The following is a 25752-nucleotide window of genomic DNA, read 5'->3' as shown; positions in this document are numbered from 1 at the left end:
TCTTTAATGGAAATATGAATTAGTTTTATATCGATTTTATTTTTATAGACTTTTATATTATTAAGTTTATATTATTAAGTTTAGATTATGTTAGTACGATACTAATATATAGTTGAATATTTTATGTTATTATATGACGTTGTCATATCACGATAAACCTAGCGATCCGAAAGGAAAGAACAAAGCACAAGAGTATGAACTGCCCATTTTATTTATTTAATTATTATGATGACTTGCGATAAGTCAACCTCATTTTATTTTCAAGTATGATTTATAAAAATTTAAGTATGGATGATTTCCATAATATTTTCAATAAGTTTTATGAAGGATTTAGGGTATGAACTGTCCAAATACGATTTTTTTATAATGATGAATTTTAATTGTTTATGATTTTAAGACATGAATTTATAAATGATTATGTTACGAATATTAAGCACATGTATGTTGCATTGAGAGTCGTAGGTACATTTGACATGCCATTAAGTTGAGTAAATTAAAGTTAAGTTATGGTACATTCGTGTACATTATGTATTTACACCGTGAGTGCAAATGATATGATTTGCACTGAAGTGCATCTTATGACATTATGATTGGCACCGTGATGTGCCTAGTGCGCACCTTATGTTCTACTCAATGTCTCACTAAGTTATACTTAGTGCGTGATGATTTTCATGCGTAGGTTCTGATTAAATAAGGATGTGCAGTGAGAAACCTCCTTAGCATCTTTTTGGAAGTCATGTCTATCATCAGTATCAGTAAGACATCTATGATGTTACTTTTGACTTTTAGTGGCATGTATAATTATGTCACTAGTTTTATTTATCGGATTTACTTTTAAATAGTCTATAGTAGTAAATTATGATTGTTTTATTTTGTCTAGTCTAGTCTTAACAGTTTTATGCATGAGAATATATATATGGTTCAGAAATTTAGCAGAAATCAGATAGTTCTAAATGATTTACGAAAATACATTAAATTGTCTAATTACTGCTAAAAATGAATTTATTTTCTATGACAAAATGTTAATTTATAATTTTTATGCTATTAAGGAATATATTTAAAGTTAAAATATGAATATTTTAAAACGAAACAAAATTTTAAGCATATATGTTAAGTGAATATTTGTCAAGTTGATGTGATATCTTTGACATGTAATTATTTCTCAAATGTTTTTAATAGAAGCAACCAATTTTATTCAAAATAGAAAATATCCCAAATTACAATAAAAATTTACAATCGCAATCGTAAATTAAACACATAACTAGGAAAATTTCTTATAATCATTGAAACAAAACTAGCAACTTAAGATCACATAAGGATCATACATGGAAAGATAAAAAAATCAAACCAATAAACTCGAACAAAGATAAATACAAACATATTTGATCGCATCAGCAAACAAACCACAAAAGGGATCAAACTATTGAAAAACCATTGACAAATTGTAAATCAAACTCGAGTGATGTGAAAAGCTATCAACGAACACAAATCAAGTATTCAAATCCAATCCGATGGTCTAAAGCAGGGAAGATCAACAAGACATCAGATAAGTATCATCTTGACCAGTCGTGGTGATGTCAAATCAACCTTTAGAAAAAAGATAAATGAAAAACGACAAAACAACTGAAAAATATGTCAAAAAAGCATATGAAAACGTGTTATACATGCAGACTTATTGATAATAGAGATACAATATCGAAAAGAAAAAGACAATAAAGAATACCGACGGTCGACAACCAACATTAAATTTGGTGTCGCCGCCAATCAACAAAGACGAAAAAAGAAAAGAGATGAGCGACACACCAATGAGAGAAATTGGATTTTTTAAGTAAGAAAATCCCTAGATTAATTATTTCTCAAAATTTAATCTTTATGACAATATGAATTAAAACATTATTTTTATTATTATTATGAGGTGCATATAAGGTAGTATTTGTTTGAAATGCTTTCAACTATTCGACAATAAACGATCATACACTTTTACAAACATTATACTTGAATCCGAGACTTTAAAAGATAATAATAATCTCTTATCAACTGAAACCGCTTAATACATGCATTTAATTACAACTCATATAAAATATGACATAACATAAAACATAAGGCAAAATATAACATAAACAGAACATATATATTCTTCCTTTTTAAAATCTATTTTTTTGGTAACAATTTTTTTAAAATCTATTTCAATTTTTTAGTTTTCCAGCTCATTTTAAGCAAACAACATAATTATCTTTGTCAAATATTAATACGTTCGTTTCAACTAGAAGCCGAGGCTTCGTTCGCTTCTATAGTATGATTTGATTCTGGTTTGATGAGTTTATAGGCTTTATTAGCGTTTTAACCTTAATATAAACATTCGCGGAGCGGGAAAAAAAAGGAAACAAGCAAAAATAGGGAAAGAAATTACTGATATTGCAGATGGGGGAAGTGCATGCATATGGTTTCCTCAAGTCCTGGTGAAAGCATCATCACTAGACAAATCAAATGGGCTCCAATCACCAAACAGCAGATTTGGGTCTTGAGTTTCAGGTCCTAGAACTGGCTCTTGTGTTGCTTGCAAGGAAAGAGGATTTTGCCACAGAAAATATTCTTGACCAGATAAATCATCGCCTGGCAGAGGCGGCAATGCGTAGTTACTTGTTTCATGGCCCGTACATTGTTGATCAACTCCATCTTGATGCTTGTGAACTGATTCTAATCCAGAATAGTATATTTGACCATTGTTGCTCAGATGATTTTCTATGGACATATCGGAGTGCGCTAGGCATGAAACAAGACCATTCTCTCCTGGTAGCTGAAGACTCGATTCCACGTTTATGAACTCTTTTGACGGATCGAACTCGCTGGGAAATTCCGGCGCATCGAAACCAGACTTGTTTTCCGGTTGTTTATTATTCAAAAAGTTCACTAAAACGAGTGCCAGATCGATGTGAGAACCACCAGACACATCCGAGGGGATATTAGACTTGGATAAGGTATTCACTTTGTGACCATAACGAGGAACTAAACCACTTGACAAACTCTTGGAGGGGACATGACCATCGGTCGGCATCCTTAGTAACGACTTACCTCTTTGATTCTTGCGGCAGCCGCCTCCGACCGGCACGTTCCGAAGGGACCCTCCTTTAGTCCAATATCTTCTACAGCCTTTGCAGAAGTACCTCGGTTGTGTCAAGCTGTAATTGTTGTAATAGCAGAATTTGGTATTGGAAGAGCCACACCTGGGACAATTTGGTGATACCTCCACACTAGGCTTCCATCTCTCCATAACAAATAATTGCCTTCAACTCCGTAGCCTTTCATCAAGAAAATTAGGTTAAATCTGTTGGAGAGCACGCATGAAGGCTTATGGGGCCATGGGAATGTAGTTATATGAAGCAAATGCCTCGAGAGGCACGATCAGGTTATAGGAAGCAAATGCCTCGAGAGGCACAATCAGGTTATCTTCATTAGGAGACAACCTCCCCCGGTGAATAGGTTATAAAAACAGATGCACACGGGCAATGCACGTGAATATCTCTTTAGTCCCTAGAATGATAACTTCAAGAGAGGATATCTGGGATCATGCGCTTCTTGGATCATGTACCATTTCTCTTTTCTTTTCTTTTTTGCAGATTTTCATGAATGTGCATGTGATTGAGAATGTTGAACAAAATTAACTCACTTTTCTCAAAACCACCATCTCTGAGTTGCTTCTCATTCCATCCATACAACACTTGCTGCCATGATCCTTGATAAGGGCATGCTAAAAATGGTGAGCTAAAAGTGAGCATATACATCTTCAAACACGACAGATGCATAATTTTTTGTTAGTGGACGAATATATAAAATTTCGAGGGAAATCAACTTATAAGATTTTAGGGAACGAAAACGGATTATCAATAGAAAATACAAGAAAAAAAAGGATCGATGGTTTTATTAGAAGGCCTTTGTGATCTTTTATCTCTGTCTTCTTTTGCAGAAGTGATTAACAAGAGTTTTTAGGATCTATCTGATGGTTTTCCATTTATCATTAATAAGGACAGACTCTATCATTGTTCTATGCAGAACTTCCAAGAAGACACCGCCTCGTTGCTGCATTGTTTTCAACAGTTCATCTCCGATAGTGAACGATGGCGACTTGTTTGTTCGTTCTTTCCATTTCGGGAAAAAAATTGCATTACTAGCTATATTTATATCTGAAACAAGTCTGGAACAGTGCTCGAACCAAACCATATCTTCAATCCCATGTTGTCGTCTTCACCGTCTCAATGCTCAATGCTGTTTTATCATCATCCTACTTTTTCTTCCATTCGCGCATCCGGTGTCTTTTAACATTACTAGTTTCGTTGCCTCAGCAAATAGCATAGTTTACGAAGGAGACGCCCATCCTTCACTTGGAAACATCGAACTCAACAACGTGGATTATTTATGCCGTGTTGGTCGGGCGGTGTACTCGGAGCCTATTCGCGTATGGGATTCATCCACCGGAGCGCTTGCAGACTTCACCACCCAATTCTCATTCACCATCAAAACCAGAAATGCGACTATTTACGGCAATGGATTTGCGTTTTTCCTTGCTCCTGTGGGCTACCAAATACCACCAAATTCGGCGGGGGTTATCTTGGGATATTGAATAGCAGCGCCGCGGATGCCTCGTCCCAAACTCAGGTGGTCTCAGTTGAGTATGGAGATTGGGATCCACCAACAGAACATGTTGGGATCAATAACAGCTCAATGAAATCAGTTGTTTATGCCCCATGGATTGCCGGTTCAAACACTGGGAAAGTGGCTAACGTTTGGATTACTTACAATGCCACCGCACAAAACCTGAGTGTGTTTTGGACATACGATGAACACCCTGTTTTTATGGGGAACTCTTCTCTTTCTTGTGTGATTGATCTAAAGAAAAATCTCCCACAGTGGGTTAAAATTGGATTTTCAGCTGGTACAGTCCAGTACACAGAATACAACACCATTAAATCATGGAAATTTACTTCAAATCTCGAAACCAATCCCAGTAAAGGGTACAACATAAGAACATATGTGATTGTTCTTGTTCCAGTTTGTTCAGTCGTGTTGTTACTTGGCCTATGTACAGGTTGGTTCTTCCTCTGGCGGCCAAAGAAGGGCATTCCGTGTTGGTCACGGCCGAATAGGATGCCAAGCGGCAATCGGGATGTAGACGGGGATGGTCATACAAATGGAGCGAATGAAGTGAGCCCTCATATTGATGGAGGAGGCATACCAAATTTTTTTTCTTACAATAACTATTTAAAGCTACCAATGTCTTCGGGGAAGACAAAAGATTGGGCCGAGGAGCGTCGGCACATGTTTATAAAGGAGAGTTGGACGATCGTAGAGTAGTTGCCGTGAAGAGAATATTTACCGAATCCGAGAGTTCTTTTATCAACGAACATAATGTAATAAGTCATTTAAAGAATCGAAACTTGGTGGGGTTCATCGGTTATTGTCATGAATAAGACCAGCTATTACTTGTTTATGAGTAAATGCCAAACGGCTGCCTCGACAGTCATCTTCATGGCGAACTGACACTTTTTTGGCACACAAGGCATAAGATAGCCATTGAATTGGCATTCGCTCTTAATTATCTTCATGAAGGCGCGGAGCAGTGTGTCATCCATAGAGAGATCAAATCAGACATTGTGTTGCTAGATCTGGATTTCACAACCAAGCTCGCCGATTTCGGGGTTTCGAAGCTTATTGAGGGGGGGCAGAAGACTCAAACAACGAAGATCATCGGGACATACGGATACTTAGCACCGGAATACTTGCAAGAAGGAAAAGCTCGCAGACGGACATGTACAGCTTTGGGATTGTGGTGTTGGAGATTTGCTGTGGGAGGAAACCGAATCGAAAGGGCACGCTGGTTAGGTTGGTGTGGCAGTTATACCTTGCCGGCTGCGTCGTCGTCCCTGCCGATGCACGGTTAGAAAATTTCGACGAAACCGAAATGAGATGCTTGATGTCAGTGGGATTATGGTGTGCTAATCCTGATGAAAGGAAAAGGCCTAGTGCAGGGGAAGCTCTCAAAGTTCTTCTCAAGGAATCTCCATTGCCGGAACTTCCACAAGATATGTTTCCACCTCCTTTAGCAACACTGGAAATCAATACCTCAGGCTCAGAGCTGACTGAGGGATCAAGATGAAGCGTTTAATTCAAGAATCAACCAATTGTTGAGAAACACTATAATATCAATCAAGATTCTGCAGATAAATCAATGAATTTAGCCGTCTTAACCACTAAATGCTAATGATACCACTTTCATTCCTATATTTATCCAAAGTTTTCCTTCCATTTCTTATGCAATTTCACTTAGGATCGGTGGTTCCAATTCATAATAATGCTGGTATTTCGAGTCCGGTAAAAAAAATTTAAATTATTTAAGTTGTAAGTCTTATTTTACGACTCGAAGTTGACTAGAATTTTTTTAGTCTAACCGAGTTTATAGAATTCGAGTTAATCAAAATTTTGAGTTTTTATTTAAATTTAATTGTAATTATTTAAAATATTATTTTATTATTTTATTTCAATTTAAATGATTTTTATAGTCATATAATATATACATATGAATATATATATATATTCATATGTAATATACATATATTATACATAGTCGAGAGATTCAAGTCACACTGAAAAATCAATCCACTAATTACTAAATATTTTTCGAGTTGTATTTTACAATTCGATTTGAACTTGAACTTTTTTTCGAGTCGAGTCAAGTTTATGAAACTACAACTCGAAGTCAATTCGAGTCAAATTTTTTTAAATTGATTCGAATAAATAAAATAATTTTTGAGTCGAATCAACTTTTATTCGTCCCTAGTGCGACTATAAACGTGATTTAAGAGTGAAATGGGTGAGCAAGGAGCCAACAATGCGAGTGAAGGAGCGTATAGAGCAGGGTGGCGGATCAAATCAAAATGGAGACGCTGTTCCGATAATTAGGTGAACCAACCAACCAACATTTTCATTACTTTGTATGGCCAGGTTTGTGATGGATTCCAATTAAATTCGGAAAGAAACTATTTGGAATCATTACTATGAAAATTAAATAAATTTTAATTTAGATACTTTTAAATTTATATGTATGCATATAGTTAAAATCTGATTAAATAAAACTATAATATATTTTTTTATTAAACTAAGATGATTATAAAATAATATTTATTTTAAATAATTTTAATCATTTGACTATAAACGTTTAATCATTCTGTTGCAATCCACTCTTGATGAAAGTTGAGCGTTTCAATGATAAAATAATAGGGAATGACGATCCTTTCAATCCAAAACAAGATCGAAAAGGAAGATAATTAGGAAACTAAATTAACGAAACGTTTTCTTCCTTCTTTTAGCATTGGAATTTACTTGAACAGGTTTACATTCTTACCGTCTTTGACCTTTCTTTGCTTCCTTCCACCTTCCAAGATGCTTCCTTTTTTTCCCTTTCTAGAAAAGGACAACATGAACAGTTACCGAAAATGAAATTGGATTTTCTAGTTTGTGATTTCACTTGTCCAATCCTGTTTTGTCGAAATTTCCCACCTTCCTAAAATCATTGTTTTTCAAATCTCTTGAAGAAAAATGGATTCCATGACTTGATTACATACACCAATCGCCTTCCCCACATATTAAGATCATTCCTTGGGATCCAACCAACGCTTTTAAAGCCCTTGAAGAGAATTTTAATAAGGGAACCAACCATGAACAATCTGTTCTCGTTTCCTTCTCTCGCTTCCGAAGCGAAGGGTCTTTCCCGATCACCAACACCACGACGAGGTCCAGATGTCGGAATCGGCTTCGACCCCTCGCGGCGTCAACCTCGACAAGTTCTTCGACGATGTCGAGTCCGTCAAAGACGAGCTGAAGGAGCTCGAGAGGCTCAACGAAAAACCTCTCCTCGTCTCACGAGCAGAGCAAGACGTTGCACAGCGCGAAGGCCGTGAGGGATTTGAGGGCCAAGATGGACGCCGACGTATCCACGGCGTTGAAAAAGGCCAAGCTCGTTAAGGTTCGCCTGGAGGCGCTTGACCGGTCCAACGCCGCTAACAGGGGCCTGCCCGAGTGTGGACCGGGCTCTTCCTCCGACCGGACGAGGACTTCGGTCGTGAACGGGTTGAGAAAGAAGTTGAAAGATTCCATGGAAAGTTTCAATGACCTGAGGGAGAGGATCTCGTCTGAGTACAGAGATACTGTTCAGAGAAGGTATTTTACGGTACCGGAGAAAACCCAGATGAAAAGACTCTTGATCTTCTGATTTCAACAGGTCAGTTCACCCTTCTTGTTACATACTGCAATCTGGAAATTTCCAAATCCTTTTCATTTGGTTGATTGATATGTTTAATTTGGGGACGATTATATGCTAAGCTAAGTGAGTAATTTGGGTGCAATCTGGAAATTTTGCAAACATACATGTAGATTGAGTCTCTTTTATATGTTGAATTAACAATTGAAACTTTGAAATCGTAATTATGAACAAAATTTGGGAACTCGTTTGGTGTTAACATTCTTGCAGGGGAGAGTGAGACATTCTTGCAAAAAGCTATTCAAGAACAAGGAAGGGGAAGAATTTTGGACACGATCAATGAGATTCAAGAAAGGCATGATGCCGTGAAGGACTTGGAGAGGCATCTCAAGGAGTTGCACCAAGTTTTCATGGACATGGCAGTGCTGGTTCAGGCTCAAGGCGAGCAATTGGATGACATGAGAGCCCAAGTGAACCGAGCTAACTCGTTTGTGAGAGGTGGAACGGAGCGGCTGCAAACGGCTAGGAATTACCAGAAAAACACCCGGAAATGGACTTGTTATGCTATCGTAATCTTGCTGCTCATCGTCTTGTGTCGTGTTATTCACCGTATTCAGTCCTGCTCCGGCGACACCGGCAACAACAACTCCACCTCCACCTTAAAAGTTGCTTTGATCAGCTATCGATCGGAGTGTTAGCTATGCATATGTTGCTTGAGAGACTATAGTCCTTTTTTACTTCTATATTTTTGATTAGTTTGAAAACTTGATGGGCTGAGGCATTTTGATTGTTGATTCTTTCTTGTATCTAGCAATATTTTTGGTTTAGTTTTTTTCATGTTTTCTTGGTTTTGCTACGTATACTGTTTACATGTTCTGAAAGGTGTATGGATATAAGTATTCATAGGAGTAACTAAAACTCGACTCGACTTGAAAAATCAAATTTTTTACTCGATTCGGCTTGAAAAAACTCGACTCAATTTGACTTTAAGTTTTAATTTCATAAACTCGATTCGACTTGAAAAAAATTCAAATTCAAATCGAGTTGTAAAATACAACTTGAATAATTCAAAATTTTAGTAATTAGTTTATTTATTTTTAAGTTTGAGTCGAGTCCTTAAACTTTGTATGATATATATTATCACGTATGAAAAATATAAAGAAATATTTATATATATACGATTATAGAAAGTCACTTAAATTAAAATCAAATAATGTAATAATATTATAAATATTGACAATTAAATTTAAGTAGAAACTCAAAAAATCGACTCGATTCAACTTGACTCGAATTTATAAACTTACCTTGACTAAAAAAAATTAAAATCAAGTTCGAATTGTAAAATATGACTCGTCAACTCGAATAACTTGAAATTCTTTAAGTTGGACTCGATCCAACACTCGTATTCAATGCCATGTTATTATTTAGGGTAAATTATGTATTTAGTACTTAAACTACAGTTTGATTATTTTACTAAACTTTTATTTTTTTTCAAAATCATACTTAGAGTTTAGGTTTTGTTTCATTTAAGTACTTTTGTTCAAAATTTAACATTAAATTAAATTTATAACATTATTGTTAAATTATTTTTATTTTAAATCTTTTTTAAATAATTTTATTTTTAAAATATTTTTAATTATATGTTTTAACTTGTAGTGATATTTTAAAATGTAAAAATATTTTTAAAATAATTAAAATTTAGAATAATAAAATTTAAAAAATTAATTAGAACTCATACAAATTATGATAATATGGAATCTTTAATCACTCGATAAATTAATGCATGTCTATGTTCTTTACGTTGTTGTTATAAATTATAGATAAAAATTAAAACTCTATGTTTATTTTTATTTGGCAAAAGACATCAGTGATCCCTGTAATTTGGGAAAAACTATATGACCATCGTATTATTATTTTTTTCAATGTGGCCCTCCAACTCAGAAAATAAAACCTAATGAGAGCATTTGACGAATGTTTTTCGTCGTTGGCCGTTACGGTATTGATGTGACAGTTCACAGTGCTGACGTGGTAGTCCAAGATGAGAGAAAATAATAATACAAAGGCAATATTAATTTTTTTTAAAAAGTAAAGAGGCCTCTAATACTTTTTGTCTTTCTATTTTTTACACAAATTTGATACGATAAACTCTAAATCTGATTATGGGTTTCTTCATGTAGTTTAAAGTATTCCCAATTCCCATAATTATTTATTTGTAACACCACCGCCTTGCAATTGGTTGAAACCTCTAACTCTTCTGGATTGTCTCGTGAGGAAAGGGGAGTCTTCTCGTGACGAAGACTTCTTAGAATAAATGGTTCATACATGACTGATGAGAATGGGTTAAAGTATTATAAGATGCAAGTAGAAAGATGAAGATCAAGTCATGCGTACTAATGGCTCCCAAATCCACCTTTATTCTTATGCTAATGCAGGGAATGTGGAGACTTCAGTTGCAAGAGATGAAGACCTTAACTCAAATCCAACGACACATTATACCTTACGATTAGATCAGAATTTTTATCAGGGATTTAAATCACGATCACAGTCGAATTTTCGGCTGCACTGCATTTATTGATTATATACACAACGGACATTATTACGGTGATGACAAATATAGCGAATATGCAATAACGGTTTCAGGACGTTATTACGAGCATGAGCACCACATCGGCTTCACATGAAACGGACTTCTAGGGTCCAATAGCATCGGCAGCTTCGGGTACGTCATAGGAGTAACAATCGCCACCATCATTTTGGCATCCTTTTCTGCACCAGGACTCAAACGTCACAGGAAGCGCGGTCCAGAAGGACTAGATGAGAGCCATACATCGATCCCGATAGCTTTGTCATCGACATAGGCCTCGACGAGGACACCATGAAGAGCTACCCAAAGCTGCTCTACTCGGAGGCCAAGCTCCAGAAGAACGATTCCACGGCTTCATGTTGTTTCATATGCTTGGCGGATTACAAAAGCAGTGACATGCTGAGGTTGTTGCCCGATTGCAACCATCTATTCCATGTCAAGTGTGTGGACCCTTGGTTGCGGTTGAGCCCGATATGTTCCGGTTGACTTATCATAAGTCGTAATCAATCAAATAACTGAATAAATAAATAAATTATATTTACTTTGACACTTTATTAATAATCAAAATACAAGCCTCACTAAGCTTTAGAATTAATCTTTTGTTTTCAAATGTTTCTACTACCCAATTTATCAAAATTTCATATTCAGACAATTTGCACTACCTTGAAGAAATATTATTATGTATTAATCTATATACTTAAAAATTATTCGTTAGTACCACTGAAAACTAGAATTGAATACGAATTTAACCATACAAGGCACTTCTTCTAATTCAACTTGTACGATTAATAACAAATTTTCAAAGTTGACTGACAGAAGCTATTTTGAGCATAATCTGCTGCCATGCTTTCTGGATTTTACTCGATTTTGATCCGATTCGAGCATGAAATCAACCTCTATTCAACCTTATAAAATCTCTACAATCAAATCTCTAATCAAATTTCATCATAACATAAACTTCCCTAAATTATGGTTGGCTGAAACATCATGGAAACATTTTCAGGAAGTTTTGATCATCATACAAGCTTGGAAACGATTCTACGACCTCAAAACATCAAAATTCATCATTAATTCCATAAAACCTAGAATTTGGGATCTTTGAACACAAACAAGATTAGCATGCAATACTGATACCAAATGATAGTGTTTTTAGAATAAAATAGTTTTCTATTTCACGGCTCAATCCAAAATCCGAAGGAAATTGCTCAAAAATGAAAATAAAATTTCTCTTACCTTAGGACATGGAGGCCACGAAATGGAGCTGAAATTGGCTTGGTCTCGTGAAATTTCTCCTTAATTTCATGTTAATTATCATGTATTTAAGTTTAAATGAATATAAAACTCATTTAATGAGAAATGCCCATTGTACCATTAATGAAACTTGATATTTACCTTCATACCAAGCCACATAACCCTTATCATCTTTATAAATTCAAATATAAATAAAATTATTTTACCCTTTACAACTTTGCCCATGCCATTTTCCAAAAATTTCAATCTTGTCATTTTCATCCAACGATCCAAATTGAATATGGAAATAAATTCTCAAATCCAATGCTCCATGTTATTTTTCATCATTTTAACATGTGGAAATAATATTTCTAAGATTAATTTATTGCCCTTCAAATTTACTTAAAATTTCTATTTGATTCGATTTACCGAATTTTTACCGGACTTTAATACTTTCTAGTTTTTAACAAAATTTCTGGATCAAAATCTATTTTGCATAAAACTCCATTCTCAAGAGTAAACTATCTATTTATGGGGGAAATTCTTTTTGGGAAAATTATTACTTAGGTACCTAAACCTTTCTTAATTTTATATTTTGATCACTAAACTTTCAAATTTTACATTTTGATCACTAACCAAAATTTTGGGGTATTACAATTTGCCAACTTGAATAACTCGAAATATTTTACTCGACTCGATCGAACACTCACCCCTAGTAGTAATTATATCAATCTTATTACTATGACAGGAAGAACAAAGTGATACATAAATGATATTAAGGAAATTAAAAGGGATAAAATACACAAATGATCCCCGGACTATAGGATGTTGCTTTGTTAAATATTTCGACTATTAAAAGTTACAAAATGGTCACATGACTATTTACATGTTCCAAACTCATTCTTTTTAGTTAACGATTGTTTAAGCTGGAAGTTGACATGATGACTAGGATATGATAGTTGTTTGAGATTTTGGGATCAAGTTTTATCATATCACAATCAACAGATTAAATTCAGCTCAGAATACCGTCAATTTTTAACCGGAAAAAGGGTGAGTTTGAAACATAACGAATAGTCGGTGACCATTGTGTAACTTTTAATAGTCGATGGACTTAACGAAACAACACTCTATAGTCAAAGATCATTTTATAACTTTTAATAGTCGAGGGATTAATAAAACAATACACTATAGTTGAGGGACAACTTCTGAACTTTATCCAAATTAAAAATACAGATGAATTATTAAGTTTGATGTTAAAATATTGAGAAAATCGCCTCAGTGACCAAAAAAAGTTATAATATACGATTTTAACCAACTTTTTTTGGATTTGCCAAAATGACCAATAAAATCGCAACGCGAAATAAAAATCGCAACGCGATCCCCAGAATCGCAAATCAGTTTCCAAAATCGCAACGCGATTCTTGAAAATCGCAATGCGATAGTACAAATTCGCATTGCGATTTTCCAAAATCGCAACGCGAATATGAAAATCGCAACGCGAACACATAAATCGCAACGCGTATCCGTAAATCGCAACGTGTATCCGTAAATCGCAACGCGTATGGGTAAATCGCAATGCGTATCCGTATATCGCAACGCGTATCCGTAAATCGCAACGAGAATCCGTAAATCGCAACGATAATCCGTAAATCGCAACGATAATCCGTAAATCGCACGAGAATCTGTAAATCCGGTAGGGCATATGTCTGTAAATCACAACACTGAAATTTTGGGTATATAACACTGAAATCATAAACTAAATCCCTAAATCGCAACTCATTCCATCTCCATCTATCACTCTCTCCGGCGACATCCGTTCCTATATCCAACGACATCCTTCCCAATCCGGCAACAGGTTTTAGTTTCGCAGCTCGTCTGTTTAGTAAATTAATTTACAACCATGAAATCATCTAATGTTGATCATGTTTGGATAGATTTGTGTTTTGGAGGGTCATGGGATAATGTTAATGGTGTTTTACAATATATGCCTTTACCCATGAATCTTCAACTAAAATTGTCTTTACAAAAGTTAACTTATGAAACTCTAATGCTACGTGTTTCAAATAAATTGAATTTAGAGCCCCTAAGTGGATTTAGGCTATCTTATCAGAGAAATGGTAAAGTTTATTTGTTAACCGACAATGAAGATGTTGAACGATTCATTGCTTACATTAGTGTTTCACAAGATGATGTTACATTGTATGTTGTTGAACCTAGAAGTAGTATTGTTGGGTCAGTAGCGGGTAGTAATCAACTAAGTTTTTCTCAAAACCCACAACCTTTCTCTAATCCAAATCCCAATCAACTTTCAGCACCAAATTCCGGTTTTCGTATTGACCAGTTAGACGATGATGAGCCAACAGAAAAAATTGTGAGTACTAGTCAGTATTCGAAATTTGGTCTTGGTCAATATCCGGACTTTGATATTGGTCAATACACGGATTTTGATGATGTTTCAGAAGAAGAAACAGACCCTGCGTGTAATGATTTTGATATTGGTCAATACCCGAATTTTGATGATGAAACAGCCGTTGCCGAAGAATGTATTGATGATGATAATGAGGAGGAAGTTACGACTGTGAATGAACATGTTGAACATCCATTCTGTAATTCATATAATCCTGAAGAAGAAAAGAAGAAGAAAAAGTCCCCGAAGAAAAGAAAATGCCACGGGCGTATACTGGAATATGCCAGAATTACTTCAGATACCGGAAGAAGAGTTGATAAAGAAAGCAGTTGATTGTTACACAAAAGTTATTCGTATCAAGAAAGATGATTGTTTTGATACAAGGAAGACTTGAAGATAGCTTTGTATACGAAATGTGTGGAAGATGGCTATCAACTAAAAGTTAACAAATCAAGCAAAGATCGTTTCGAAACAAGGTGTATGATTGACAAAAACTGTACGTGGCGTATGATTGCAAAGAGAATAAAAGATTGCAAAATGTTTCAAGTTAGGACTTTTATTGATAAACATACATGTTCAAGAACCCAAGTTTTTCCTCACCATAGACAGGCAAACAAAAAGGTGTTGGGTGGTTTTCTGGCTGAGTTAATGTTTTTGAATGGCAGGGTATATCGGGGACATGAAATTATGACTGACATGAATGCTCGGTTCAAGATTAGTATATCATATTCTCAAGCTTGGAGAGCCAAATGTTATGCCTTGGAATTGTTGAGGGGGTCGCCAGAAGCATCGTTTGCCCAACTGCCGGCTTATTGTCACAATTTAAAGCTGAAAAATCCTGGGTCGGTAACTCATATCAAAACAGATAGAGATGGACGCTTTGAGTTGCTGTTTATCGCCATTGGTGCTACGGTTAGTAAATCAATATAATTTTGTTGACTCATTTTTGTTAGTTACATGCATTTCACATTTAAATGATTATATTTCTTGTGTATATTATTTGTAGATTCGTTCGTTATTACTTGCATGCGCCCAGTTATTATAGTTGACGGAGCACATTTGAAAGGTCGATACCTTGGAGTAAACTTATTAGCAGTAGCCATGGATGCTAACAATGGGATATTGCCAATAGCTTACGGGGTTGGCAAATCTGAAACCTCTGATTCATGGACATGGTTTATGGGGCATCTTAGGGATTGCATAAGTCCTATTAGCAATCTGACAATCATATCCGATAGGGCAAACTCAATTGACAACGCTGTTAGAAGGTGTTTCCCAGATGCTTTTCATGGACTTTGTGGTGTTCATTTGTATAGAAATCTAAAATCAAGGTCTGCTGGTATAAAAAAGCACAAATGGACATACTGGAAGGCTGTAAAAGCTTATCGGGAAGTGGATTTCAATAAGCATATAAATTGTTTAAGACGTGTTTTGCCTCAGTGTGCTCAAACACTAGAAGATGTCGGGTTTGAAAGATGGTCAAGAGTACATCAACTTGGAGTAAGATATGGTTTCATGACGTCTAATAGTGCAGAATCAATCAACGCTCTAAGTCGTCATTCCCGGAAATTACCCATTACTATGTTAATGGAGTTTTTTCGAGCCTCTATTCAACAGTGGTACTACAAGAAAAGAAACCATGCAGGTATTATTTCTTTGAATTCGTAACTTATCATATTTATATATTTTACTAAGTATTGTTTATTTAAATTTACAGGAACATTGGAACATCGTGTTACACCATGGACTGAAAAAAAGATAACGAAACGTGTTGTGAAGTCAACGTCATGGAGAGTTGAACCATGTTCAAACACTTTGTTTCAAGTACTGGATAATAACTTAAATGGGCTAGTCGATCTAAATGCAAAGACGTGTAGTTGTATGAAATGGCAAACATCTGGTTATCCGTGTGGCCATGTTATAAAAGTTGCTCTTCATTTAAACCAAGATGATTCAAGCGCATACACTATGGATTGCTACACTACAGAAGTTTATCGACAGACTTATGCCGAGATTGTCTACCCTATTCCACATCCTTCTGAGTGGGACATACCAGATGACTTACAAACAGTTTTGCCACCAGCCATGGACAGAAGGCTACCTGGCCGACCAAAAAGTCACGATCGTATACCGTCTAGGGGTGAAGAGAAGAAGAGATCGACATGTAGTCGGTGCAAGGAAAGTGGTCATACAAGGTTGACATGTGGATCACCAGTGCCATCAAAATCATCTTTTCCTCTACCAAAATATGGATCCTCATCAAAATCCAAAGCTCATATGGTGTGAACTTTGTATTATGTAAACGTTGTTATTCAGTTGTATTATGTAAACGTTTTAACATTTAACATTTTATGTGTATTATGTAAACGTTGCCATCAAAAGCTCATATGCAAACGTTGTATTATGTGGATTTTATGTGTGAACTTTTAACATTTTCAGTTGAATTAATGACTCAGGCCAACCATTTTGACTTAACCAACTCTTGTTATTCAGTTGTTATCACTATTAGGCATGCATTTGACTATCGCAACACGGAAATTACAATCGCAACGAGAGAATCGCAATGCGAAATGAAAATCCCAACATGAAAATCGCAATGCGGAAATAAAAATCGCAACGAAAATCGCAATGCGAAATGAAAATCGCAATGCGAAATGAAAATCGCAACGAGAGAATCGCAATGCGAAATGAAAATCGCAATGCGAAATGAAAATCGCAACGAGATAATTGCAATGCGAAATGAAAATCGCAATGCGAAATGAAAATCGCATTGCGATTCTCTCGTTGCGATTTTCATTTCCGCATTGCGATTTTCATTTCGCATTGCGATTCTCTCGTTGCGATTTTCATTTCGCATTGCGATTTTCATTTCGCATTGCGATAGTCATTTTTGCCTTCAACATAATGCAGATATCAACAAAATCAACCATTACATTTCAATCAATTAAACAAGCACAAATAAGAATTATGTTCGCATCAATTACACAAATCAACTTTTACAAATCATCTTTTACAAATCAATTAAACAATCAAAAATAAGCAATAATTCTTATTTCCGATCATCTACTATTGAATCAACTTTTACAAAATCAATTAAACAATCAAAAAACAATCAATTAAACTATTGAATCAACTTTTGCAGCCATACATCATTTTCACGCAGTTCACTTCTGAGATTAACCTGCAGAAACCAACATTTGCTCAAACAACACTTTCTACACATCTAAAACCTACAAACAGCAAATTATTGAATTCTAGGTACTTAACCAAACATTTTCAAACCAAAAGTATATAAACTTACCAATTGTTTATGGACATTTTTATAACGCGGATGCAGGTAGGCAGCGTCTCGTATATATCGATTTAGCCATATAATGCCGAAACCACAAGCCTACTGCAGCTCTATCTCTATCGGTGGGAGGTAGATACTTGATGCTTCCCGTCGTCAAACGCTCCAACGCCAAGCATACGAGAGGACCACAATCTCCTCTGGCTCCGCTCGTTTGTTGTGGCGCGGTCTCGTCTCTAATAACTGTAATATTGAGCTTCTTTGGCTTCTTGTTTCCAGAACGAGTCCAATAATTGATCGCATCCAAGAATTTAGCCAATGAGAGCTCCATCCCTTAATAACATCTCTTAAATCAGCCAATGATATGTAATTTATCATGCTGTCATACACTATTGTCTTAAGGGATGGGAGCTGAAGCTCGACGAGAATCCAATGTTTACGTTCCAAAACAGGGATAAACACCTGCAATCATAAGTAATAATTCATTCATTTACGCACTTATTTCATAAAACCTTTAAACTCAATCTAAAATAAATACTAACCTTATCGACCTCCCACCATGCAGGATAAAGTTTAGCTTGTCCATTGCCCAAATCAAATGATTCATCTCGTGCATTCTTCAAGTGAACGGCGTGAAAAGACGTCGGCATAATTGTATATCGTATATTTTATTTTTCTTAAGTTTTCTTATTATTAGAAGACGTGTCACCCACGCATCGATATGCTGTTTTACAAAAAAAGACATATATTAGTGACTTACATAAATTAAAAAAAAATTAATCAAATTGAAATATAAGAAAAATATAAGACTTACCCCCCCATCGAAATAGCCATTGTCTTCGACCCCTAATAATACGCCCCACCAAGACCGATCAAGCAACAAATAGATATCATCGGTGAGCTTGCATATGTCAGTGAAACACCCCTGGCTCTGCTCATGTAGATAAAAATCAACAGCGGTCTTAGCCCAAAGGGTGTTATCCAGAATTGTGTCCGGTAGTTGTTCCCTCTCCTCTTCAGATACCGGTATGGTACTGGCCGGTAACTCATACGAGAGCCAACTTGAATCCATCATGTCCGGCACGTCAGAGGGTTTCTCAAGAAGCCTACATATGACGCCATGTGAATCGGGCTCTTGAATGGTGGGAGGGACCTCTTCAATGATGACAGTGGCCTCTTGAACGGTGGGAGGGGACTCTCGAGGAATGATAGGGGGGGCCTCTTCAACGATAGGAGTGGACTCTTGAGGGATGACAGGCGAGTCGGGCTTCTTCTTGCGGTGTCTTCGCACTATTGGGGTGTACGGAGACTTAATAGCACGTGCACGCTGTCTGATGCGTGAACTCCGTCGTGCAAGCATAACCCGACGTAAAGCATCCACTCTATCGGGCCGCTAAATAATTAAATACAAAAATCAGTAAATAAACAGACATGATATTTAAACAGTGAAAACAAAGATAAATATGTTTCAAACTTGCATTGTATTCACCCAAGTCATTATTCTATCATAGTTCACAAAATGCATCAGATAACAAAGAAAAATATGTTTCAAACTAATACCCTGAAGTTAGTATTTATCTTTGTTTTGTCTATTGGTTGAAGTAATGCAATCCATTCAAGTTTCAATTTGCAGAAGAAGAAATAGTTTACTTTCGCAACACGAAACTTAAAATCGCAACGCGAAACCAAAATCGCAACGCGAAATGAAAATCGCAACTTAAAATCGCAACGCGAAACCAAAATCGCAACGAAAGAATCGCAACGCTGTGAAGATATACTAAAAATTTCTTGAAACTAAAAAGTAGTAGTTTATTCTTGAAACTAAAATTTGCAACACTGTTTTGTCTTTGGGTTGAAATGAAAATCGCAACGAGAGAATCGCAACGCGAAATGACAATCGCAACGCGAAATGAAAATCGCAACGAGAGAATCGCAACGCGAAATGAAAATCGCAATGCGATTTTGGTTTCGCGTTGCGATTCTCTCGTTGCGATTTTCATTTCGCGTTGCGATTATCTCGTTGCGATTGTCATTTCGCGTTGCGACTCTTCTGCAAATTGAAACTTGAATGGATTGCATTACTTCAACCAAAAGACAGAACAAAGACAAAGACAAATACTAACTTGAAAATCGCAACGACAGAATCGTAACGCGAAATGAAATCTAAGTGAAATGGTTAATCTATTATTGAAATGACCAGTAAACTTATCATCAGTTTCAATATGAAAAACCTACAATAATGCAAACATTTCAAAATAAAAATAATTAAAAAAACTAACCCTCGGAGGTTGATTTTCCATTTCTGAATATTGTGAGGGATTTCTGACCGTGAATGGTTGTGAGGGATTTCGCCGGAGATGGGGACGGAAATATTCGGAGATGGGGACGGATTTCTTCGCCGTAGAGAGTGAGAGATGGAGATGGGACTGAGTTGTGATTTTAGGTTTTAGGTTATGAGTTGCGATTACGGGATTTTGTCTTAATATTCGTTTTTGTAATTTGAAAATAAAATACGCGTAGCGATTATAATGGCGCTTTAAATATCGCGTTGCGATTTACGGATTCTCGTTGCGATTTACGGATTATCGTTGCGATTTACGGATACGCGTTGCGATATACGGATACGCATTGCGATTTACCCATACGCGTTGCGATTTACGGATACACGTTGCGATTTACGGATACGCGTTGCGATTTATGTGTTCGCGTTGCGATTTTCATATTCGCGTTGCGATTTTGGAAAATCGCAATGCGAATTTGTACTATCGCATTGCGATTTTCAAGAATCGCGTTGCGATTTTGGAAACTGATTTGCGATTCTGGGGATCGCGTTGCGATTTTTATTTCGCGTTGCGATTTTATTGGTCATTTTGGCAAATCCAAAAAAAGTTGGTTAAAATCGTATATTATAACTTTTTTTGGTCACTGAGGCGATTTTCTCTAAAATATTTTACAATCCGTATCTATCACGAATCAATCTGGCAAAAGACTATCAATTTAGTCTCCAACCAAAACAGAAAAAAGAAAAATCAATGTGCACTAATAATAAAAAGTCCACGTGACGTTGCAAGTGAGTATTCGATTCAAATGGATTATATATATCAAGGTACTTAATTTAAAGTTTTTTATTGAAAAAATTGTTTTATTATTGAAAAAATCATGGCATGTTTAATATCATAAAATATGAGCTTAAAGATTGATGACTCACCTACTGGGTGACTCATGGCAAGTGAGTTCGAGTATTTGTGTGTATAAAAGATTATCGTTAGAGATTCACCCATCAAAATTATATATGCAATTTGAGTCGATCCAAATTAATCAAAGTAAAATCAGTGACGAATCTATAAATTTGAGAATAAGGTCCAAAGTTTTTGTTTTCAAATAAGGTCCGAAGATGGTCCTTTCACCATTAGTTTTATTTTACTTGTCATATTTAAAATTACACCTGACCTTTTTTTTTAACAATTCCTACTTGAAAGAAGGAAAGAAGTTTCATTTTTAATTAGTATCGAATCCACAACTTAAAAGAGATAGATTTAAGTACTCATATTTTTTATTAATTAAAGTGATTACAAAATAATATTTATTCAAAATATTCTTAATCATTTGATAATGAACGCTCAATCACCCTGTCGCAGATGCTAGTGCTCAAACCCGTAACCTCAAAAAATAATAACAATTACTTAAACACTGAGATAAGTTAGTTAATGCTTTAGCTAGTCATGTTTGAATCATATAGTATTATTAGTAGTATTATAAGGATGGATGATCATTTCATTTGTATTCAACAAATTTTGACTCGACTCGGTTTGGTTGAGTTGATTTTTTATCTTAAAAGTTTTAATTCGGTGCGAGTCTGGTCATGATCTTTAAAGGATGAGGTTGGTGATAAAATCTCAGCTGATATAATATTATAATTATCTTATATATTTAGAGATAATTATAATAATATCTTTTTTATATTATTATTTTTAATTAGGTTCTTATTTTCTAATAAAAATGAATTATGTATAATAATACACCTTTCAATTTGATTTTTGAGACAAATCTTGACCGATTCTCTGGTTCATGAGATTTGTCCACGTTCATCATTTCAATTGTTCACAAAAATAAATTGGTCTCGTCGGTCATTAGCGGTTCATCCTTTTGGTTTGAGCGAAGAGTCGCGGTCAGTGAAAGAACGACTATTGGTCGATGTTTCTTTGTGAAAGAAAGAGCTGGACACGAGGACGGTGATGATAATGAAAAATAAGAGTGTCTTTAAGTTGCGGAAGGTTAAGCCATTTTATCAGTTTTGACCGGGAGTATTTATAGTGGCCCTAACCGGTGGTGTTAGATGTATAATTATGACTATTTATATACTAATGAGTTAGACAGATCTAGTGGTCAGATCTTAGATTCATTCTGGACGGTCATATGAATTTGTTAGAGGCCTTTCTATACATTGTGAGAGGAGTTTATCTGAAAATTACCATATATTTTAAATTTTTTCTATTTATTTCTTATTGAAAATCTGTTTCGCCACTCGGAATTTTAGTTCGTTCCCCCTAAGTTTAAGTTCGCCTCCCACTGTTCAACGTCAGAACAACAGGTAAACTAATCAATATCTTCCAGTGAATCTATTCGTTACTTGATGCAAGGTGTTATGATTTGATGCTGGGGACTCAGGACTGTATGTGTTTGTATATACAACATTGGTTTGCAGGCTGTCTTGTAGTCCGGAACTCGACGCCATTTATTGTTGGCTAATTACATGATAGCTTTGTGTCTCGTCCGATGATGGACGATGGTATTTGTAGTTATGCAACCAAAATCAATGGTGTTTTTAGCGTTTGGTTGTACCCCTATGAACAATACCTCTGAAGATCTTTAACCTTGTGCAGGGTTCACACACTCTGAAGATGAAGATGTTCACTGCAAACAAGCATGAGTTGACATGCACTGAATTTGATTTTAGCGTCTGGTAGGCATCATCTGTGGCTGATAGTTGAATGTTACAATGCATTTCCTTTTCTTATCCATGTATCTAACATGTATATTGTATGTTACTACTATCTTTATTCATGATATGCATGTATAACTTGGATTATCTCGGTGAATTATTTGCAGGTAGGGTAGGGGCCTGGTTGTATGATGCATGCTCTTCCCCTTATGCCATGAAGAGGCGACCAAGAATGTTGGTTATTTGGTCAGGTCGAGTGGAAGGGGTACCCCACTCCTTCGGTGATCATTGAAAGCTTTTAAAAGCAACCAGCAAACACCCTTTTCAGTTTTACAGTTTCCATTTTTCCTGCCATAAGAGAATCTTCATCATCCAATTTTCCTCACCAACATCTACTCTCTTTTGCCTTTCTCATTCGAAACTCCATTCCCTTCCATGCTTTCCCTTCTCAATTTCTTCAAGTGGCTCCAATGCATTTATGGGGCTTTCTTGTATCTCATCACTGTCAAAGGAGATGAAAGGCCTCAAGGGAAGATCTCTAAAGAAACCCAAACTCATACTATCACCACTTCCAAACAGGGCTCAGTCCTTGAGCTTAACCTATCGGTTCACAAAGAGCAAGACTGCAAAAGCAAAAAGATCAATGTTCCGGAACCAGTAGTCAGTTTTAAAGATCAACAGGATGAAGAAACCGAGTTGTCGGAGTTCGATGTTGGCGATCAAGGCATAGTTCCAATCTCTTCAAAGACCATTATCGATGATGAGCGTAGCACACAAGAAGTGAAAGGGGAGAATGAAGAACATCCAGAGTTATCAGATTTCGAAGAGAAATGTCCACCGGGAGGAGAAGATTCAGTGGTTTTCTACACGACAAGTCTGAGGGGAATCAGAAAAACATTCGAAGACTGCAGCAGTATAAGGTTTCTTTTAGACAGTTTCAAGATATTGGTCCAGGAGAGAGATGTTTCAATGGACATGAGGTTCAGGGAAGAACTGTGGAGGATATATGGTGGCAGGGTGGTCCCCCCAAAGCTGTTCATCAAGGGAAGAGACATAGGAGGAGCCGACCAAGTTTTTCGACTTCACGAACAAGGAAAGCTAAAGAAGCTCCTGGAAGGGATACCTTCAAGCAGCATGTGTACTGATTGTGCCAACATCAGGTTCCTGGTCTGCTCAAACTGCAATGGGAGCCGCAAGGTTTTTTCAGAAAATGAAGGCGATGAATTGTGCATGAATTGCCCTGATTGTAATGAGAATGGACTGGTTATATGCCCTGTGTGCTGCTGAAATGTCTACTTACCATAATTGCATCCTTTTTTCTTCACTTAGAACCAAACGGTGGTTGTGTCAAGCTTTCAGGTCCTATTAGAAGGTATGATGAATTATGTACAAATTTCCTTCAACTTGTATAATGCTTATTACTTTTTTACTTTTGCTTTCCTCTGTGTGTTTACTACTTTTCTTTGTTGAATGCATGTAAATCAAAAAGGTTTCATTTAACTTTTAACATAATTGTAGGGTAAAAGTTTAAACAAAGTTGGTGATGGTACCAATCAGTAGGGGACTAAAAACCAACAATTTTTTCACTTTTCAAAAGAGTAAAAGAATAAAGAGTAAAAACCAACACGGGTTGGTTTAAAGGGTAAGTAATTTGATATTACTAAAGCAAAGTCTCCACTTCAAGTCCTCGTAAATACAAAAAATTCTCGTTGGAAGACTCGGTCACCAAAATTAGGTGTGTGAAACGGGATGGTCCGAATTAGTGAAGGTAAAACCTTGGAATTGGGAGTGCAATAAAAAGATAACTTTTATCTTAAAAGCTCAGCAAAGACAACTTGATTACTTTCTTAGTCAGCTTTGACAGTAATAATCTGTGACAATTAAGGTTTTGATTCACTGGTAAAAAAATTACATTAAGTTTTAATTGCCGGGAGTTATAGTTTTTTCTTTACTCAACAATTGTTGGGTAAGCGATAATCCAGAAATATGTTTTAAGGTAGATACGTATATATTAATAATAGATTTTTTTTCGTATGGAGTGAAAGCAAAAAAAAATTTATGGTAGGTATTAATAATAAAATAAACAATTAATATAAAGAAATTCATATTATAGAATAGACACGAACATTGATTTGAATAGGTGGAATTGAGTTCCAATTCTAAAAGTTTAAATTGGATTTGGGTAATAGGTTATTCTTCGGGCGTACTATTGGAATTCAATTCCACCACTTTCCCATGTTTGGTTCAAGTTTCCCAAGGGAATTGCCTCATCGCTTCAACTTTCCATCAAATGAGGGAAAGTGGATGGAATTCAATTCCCTTGTTGGAGGGAATTGAAATTTGATCATACTACTCTCATCAATCTTTTGGTAACTTATTCATATATTGAATAAAAATATTTTTTTATTATTTAGGGTCAGATTTCTAATTCATATATTCGGGTCGGGTCAGGTCGGGTGAAACTTTATTTTGGTAGGTCGGGTCAGTTATTTTAAGTGTGATATTCGGGTCGGGGTCGAGTTCGGGTTTAGGGTGAAAAATACCCGACCCGAAAATATATATAATTTTACCTTATATATTTATGAATAATTCCAATAATACCCCTCTATATATAATTTTTTTCAATTAAGTCACTGCTTTTTATTGAATAAAAATAATTTTTTTATTATTTCGGATCGGGTCGGGTCGGATTTCTAATTCATATATTCGGGTCGGGTCGGTTTTTTTTAAGTGTGATATTCAGGTCTGGTCGGATTTGAGTTTAGGGTGAAAAATACCCGACCCGACCCAAAAAATATATAATTTTACCTTATATATTTAGGAATAATTACAATAATACCCCTCTATATTTAGGAATAATTACAATAATACCCCTCTATATATATATTTTTTCCAATTAAATCACTATTTTTATTGAATAAAAATAATTTTTTTATTATTTCGGGTATGGTTTCTAATTCATATATTCGGGTCGGGTCGGGTGAAACTTTATTTTGGTCGGGTCGGGTTTCCAATTTAATTTTTTTTTAATTTTTATAATATATTCCTA

At 35.7% G+C, this 25752-nt stretch overlaps 2 protein-coding genes and 1 pseudogene across 2 annotated transcripts; 2 read left to right on the top strand and 1 right to left on the bottom strand.

The window, feature by feature from the left end:
• Nucleotides 1–2449: 2449 nt before the first annotated feature.
• LOC120159799 (dof zinc finger protein DOF3.5-like) lies at nucleotides 2450–3271 on the bottom strand. The gene has a single exon (XM_039170343.1). The coding sequence runs from the start codon at nucleotides 3269–3271 to the stop codon at nucleotides 2450–2452; it is 822 nt and encodes a 273-aa protein (XP_039026274.1).
• A 4292-nt stretch (nucleotides 3272–7563) lies between these two features.
• LOC120159821 lies at nucleotides 7564–8949 on the top strand (annotated as a pseudogene).
• A 14106-nt stretch (nucleotides 8950–23055) lies between these two features.
• LOC120159825 (uncharacterized protein At3g28850-like) lies at nucleotides 23056–24029 on the top strand. The gene has a single exon (XM_039170361.1). The coding sequence runs from the start codon at nucleotides 23139–23141 to the stop codon at nucleotides 23988–23990; it is 852 nt and encodes a 283-aa protein (XP_039026292.1). The 5' UTR covers nucleotides 23056–23138; the 3' UTR covers nucleotides 23991–24029.
• Nucleotides 24030–25752: the final 1723 nt, after the last annotated feature.

This window comes from Hibiscus syriacus, unplaced genomic scaffold, assembly GCF_006381635.1.
Source record: "Hibiscus syriacus cultivar Baekdansim isolate YM2019G1 unplaced genomic scaffold, ASM638163v2 tig00111377_pilon, whole genome shotgun sequence".
NCBI classification, from domain to species: Eukaryota; Viridiplantae; Streptophyta; class Magnoliopsida; order Malvales; family Malvaceae; genus Hibiscus; species Hibiscus syriacus.
The sequence above is the reverse complement of the archived record's forward strand: the minus strand, read 5'-3'. Positions and strand labels throughout refer to the sequence as shown.

Bases quoted from the DNA above. Each gene is read 5' to 3' on its own strand.
- LOC120159799 (XM_039170343.1), bottom strand. From the start codon at position 3,271: ATGGAGAGATGGAAGCCTAGTGTGGAGGTATCACCAAATTGTCCCAGG.
- LOC120159825 (XM_039170361.1), top strand. From the start codon at position 23,139: ATGCTTTCCCTTCTCAATTTCTTCAAGTGGCTCCAATGCATTTATGGG.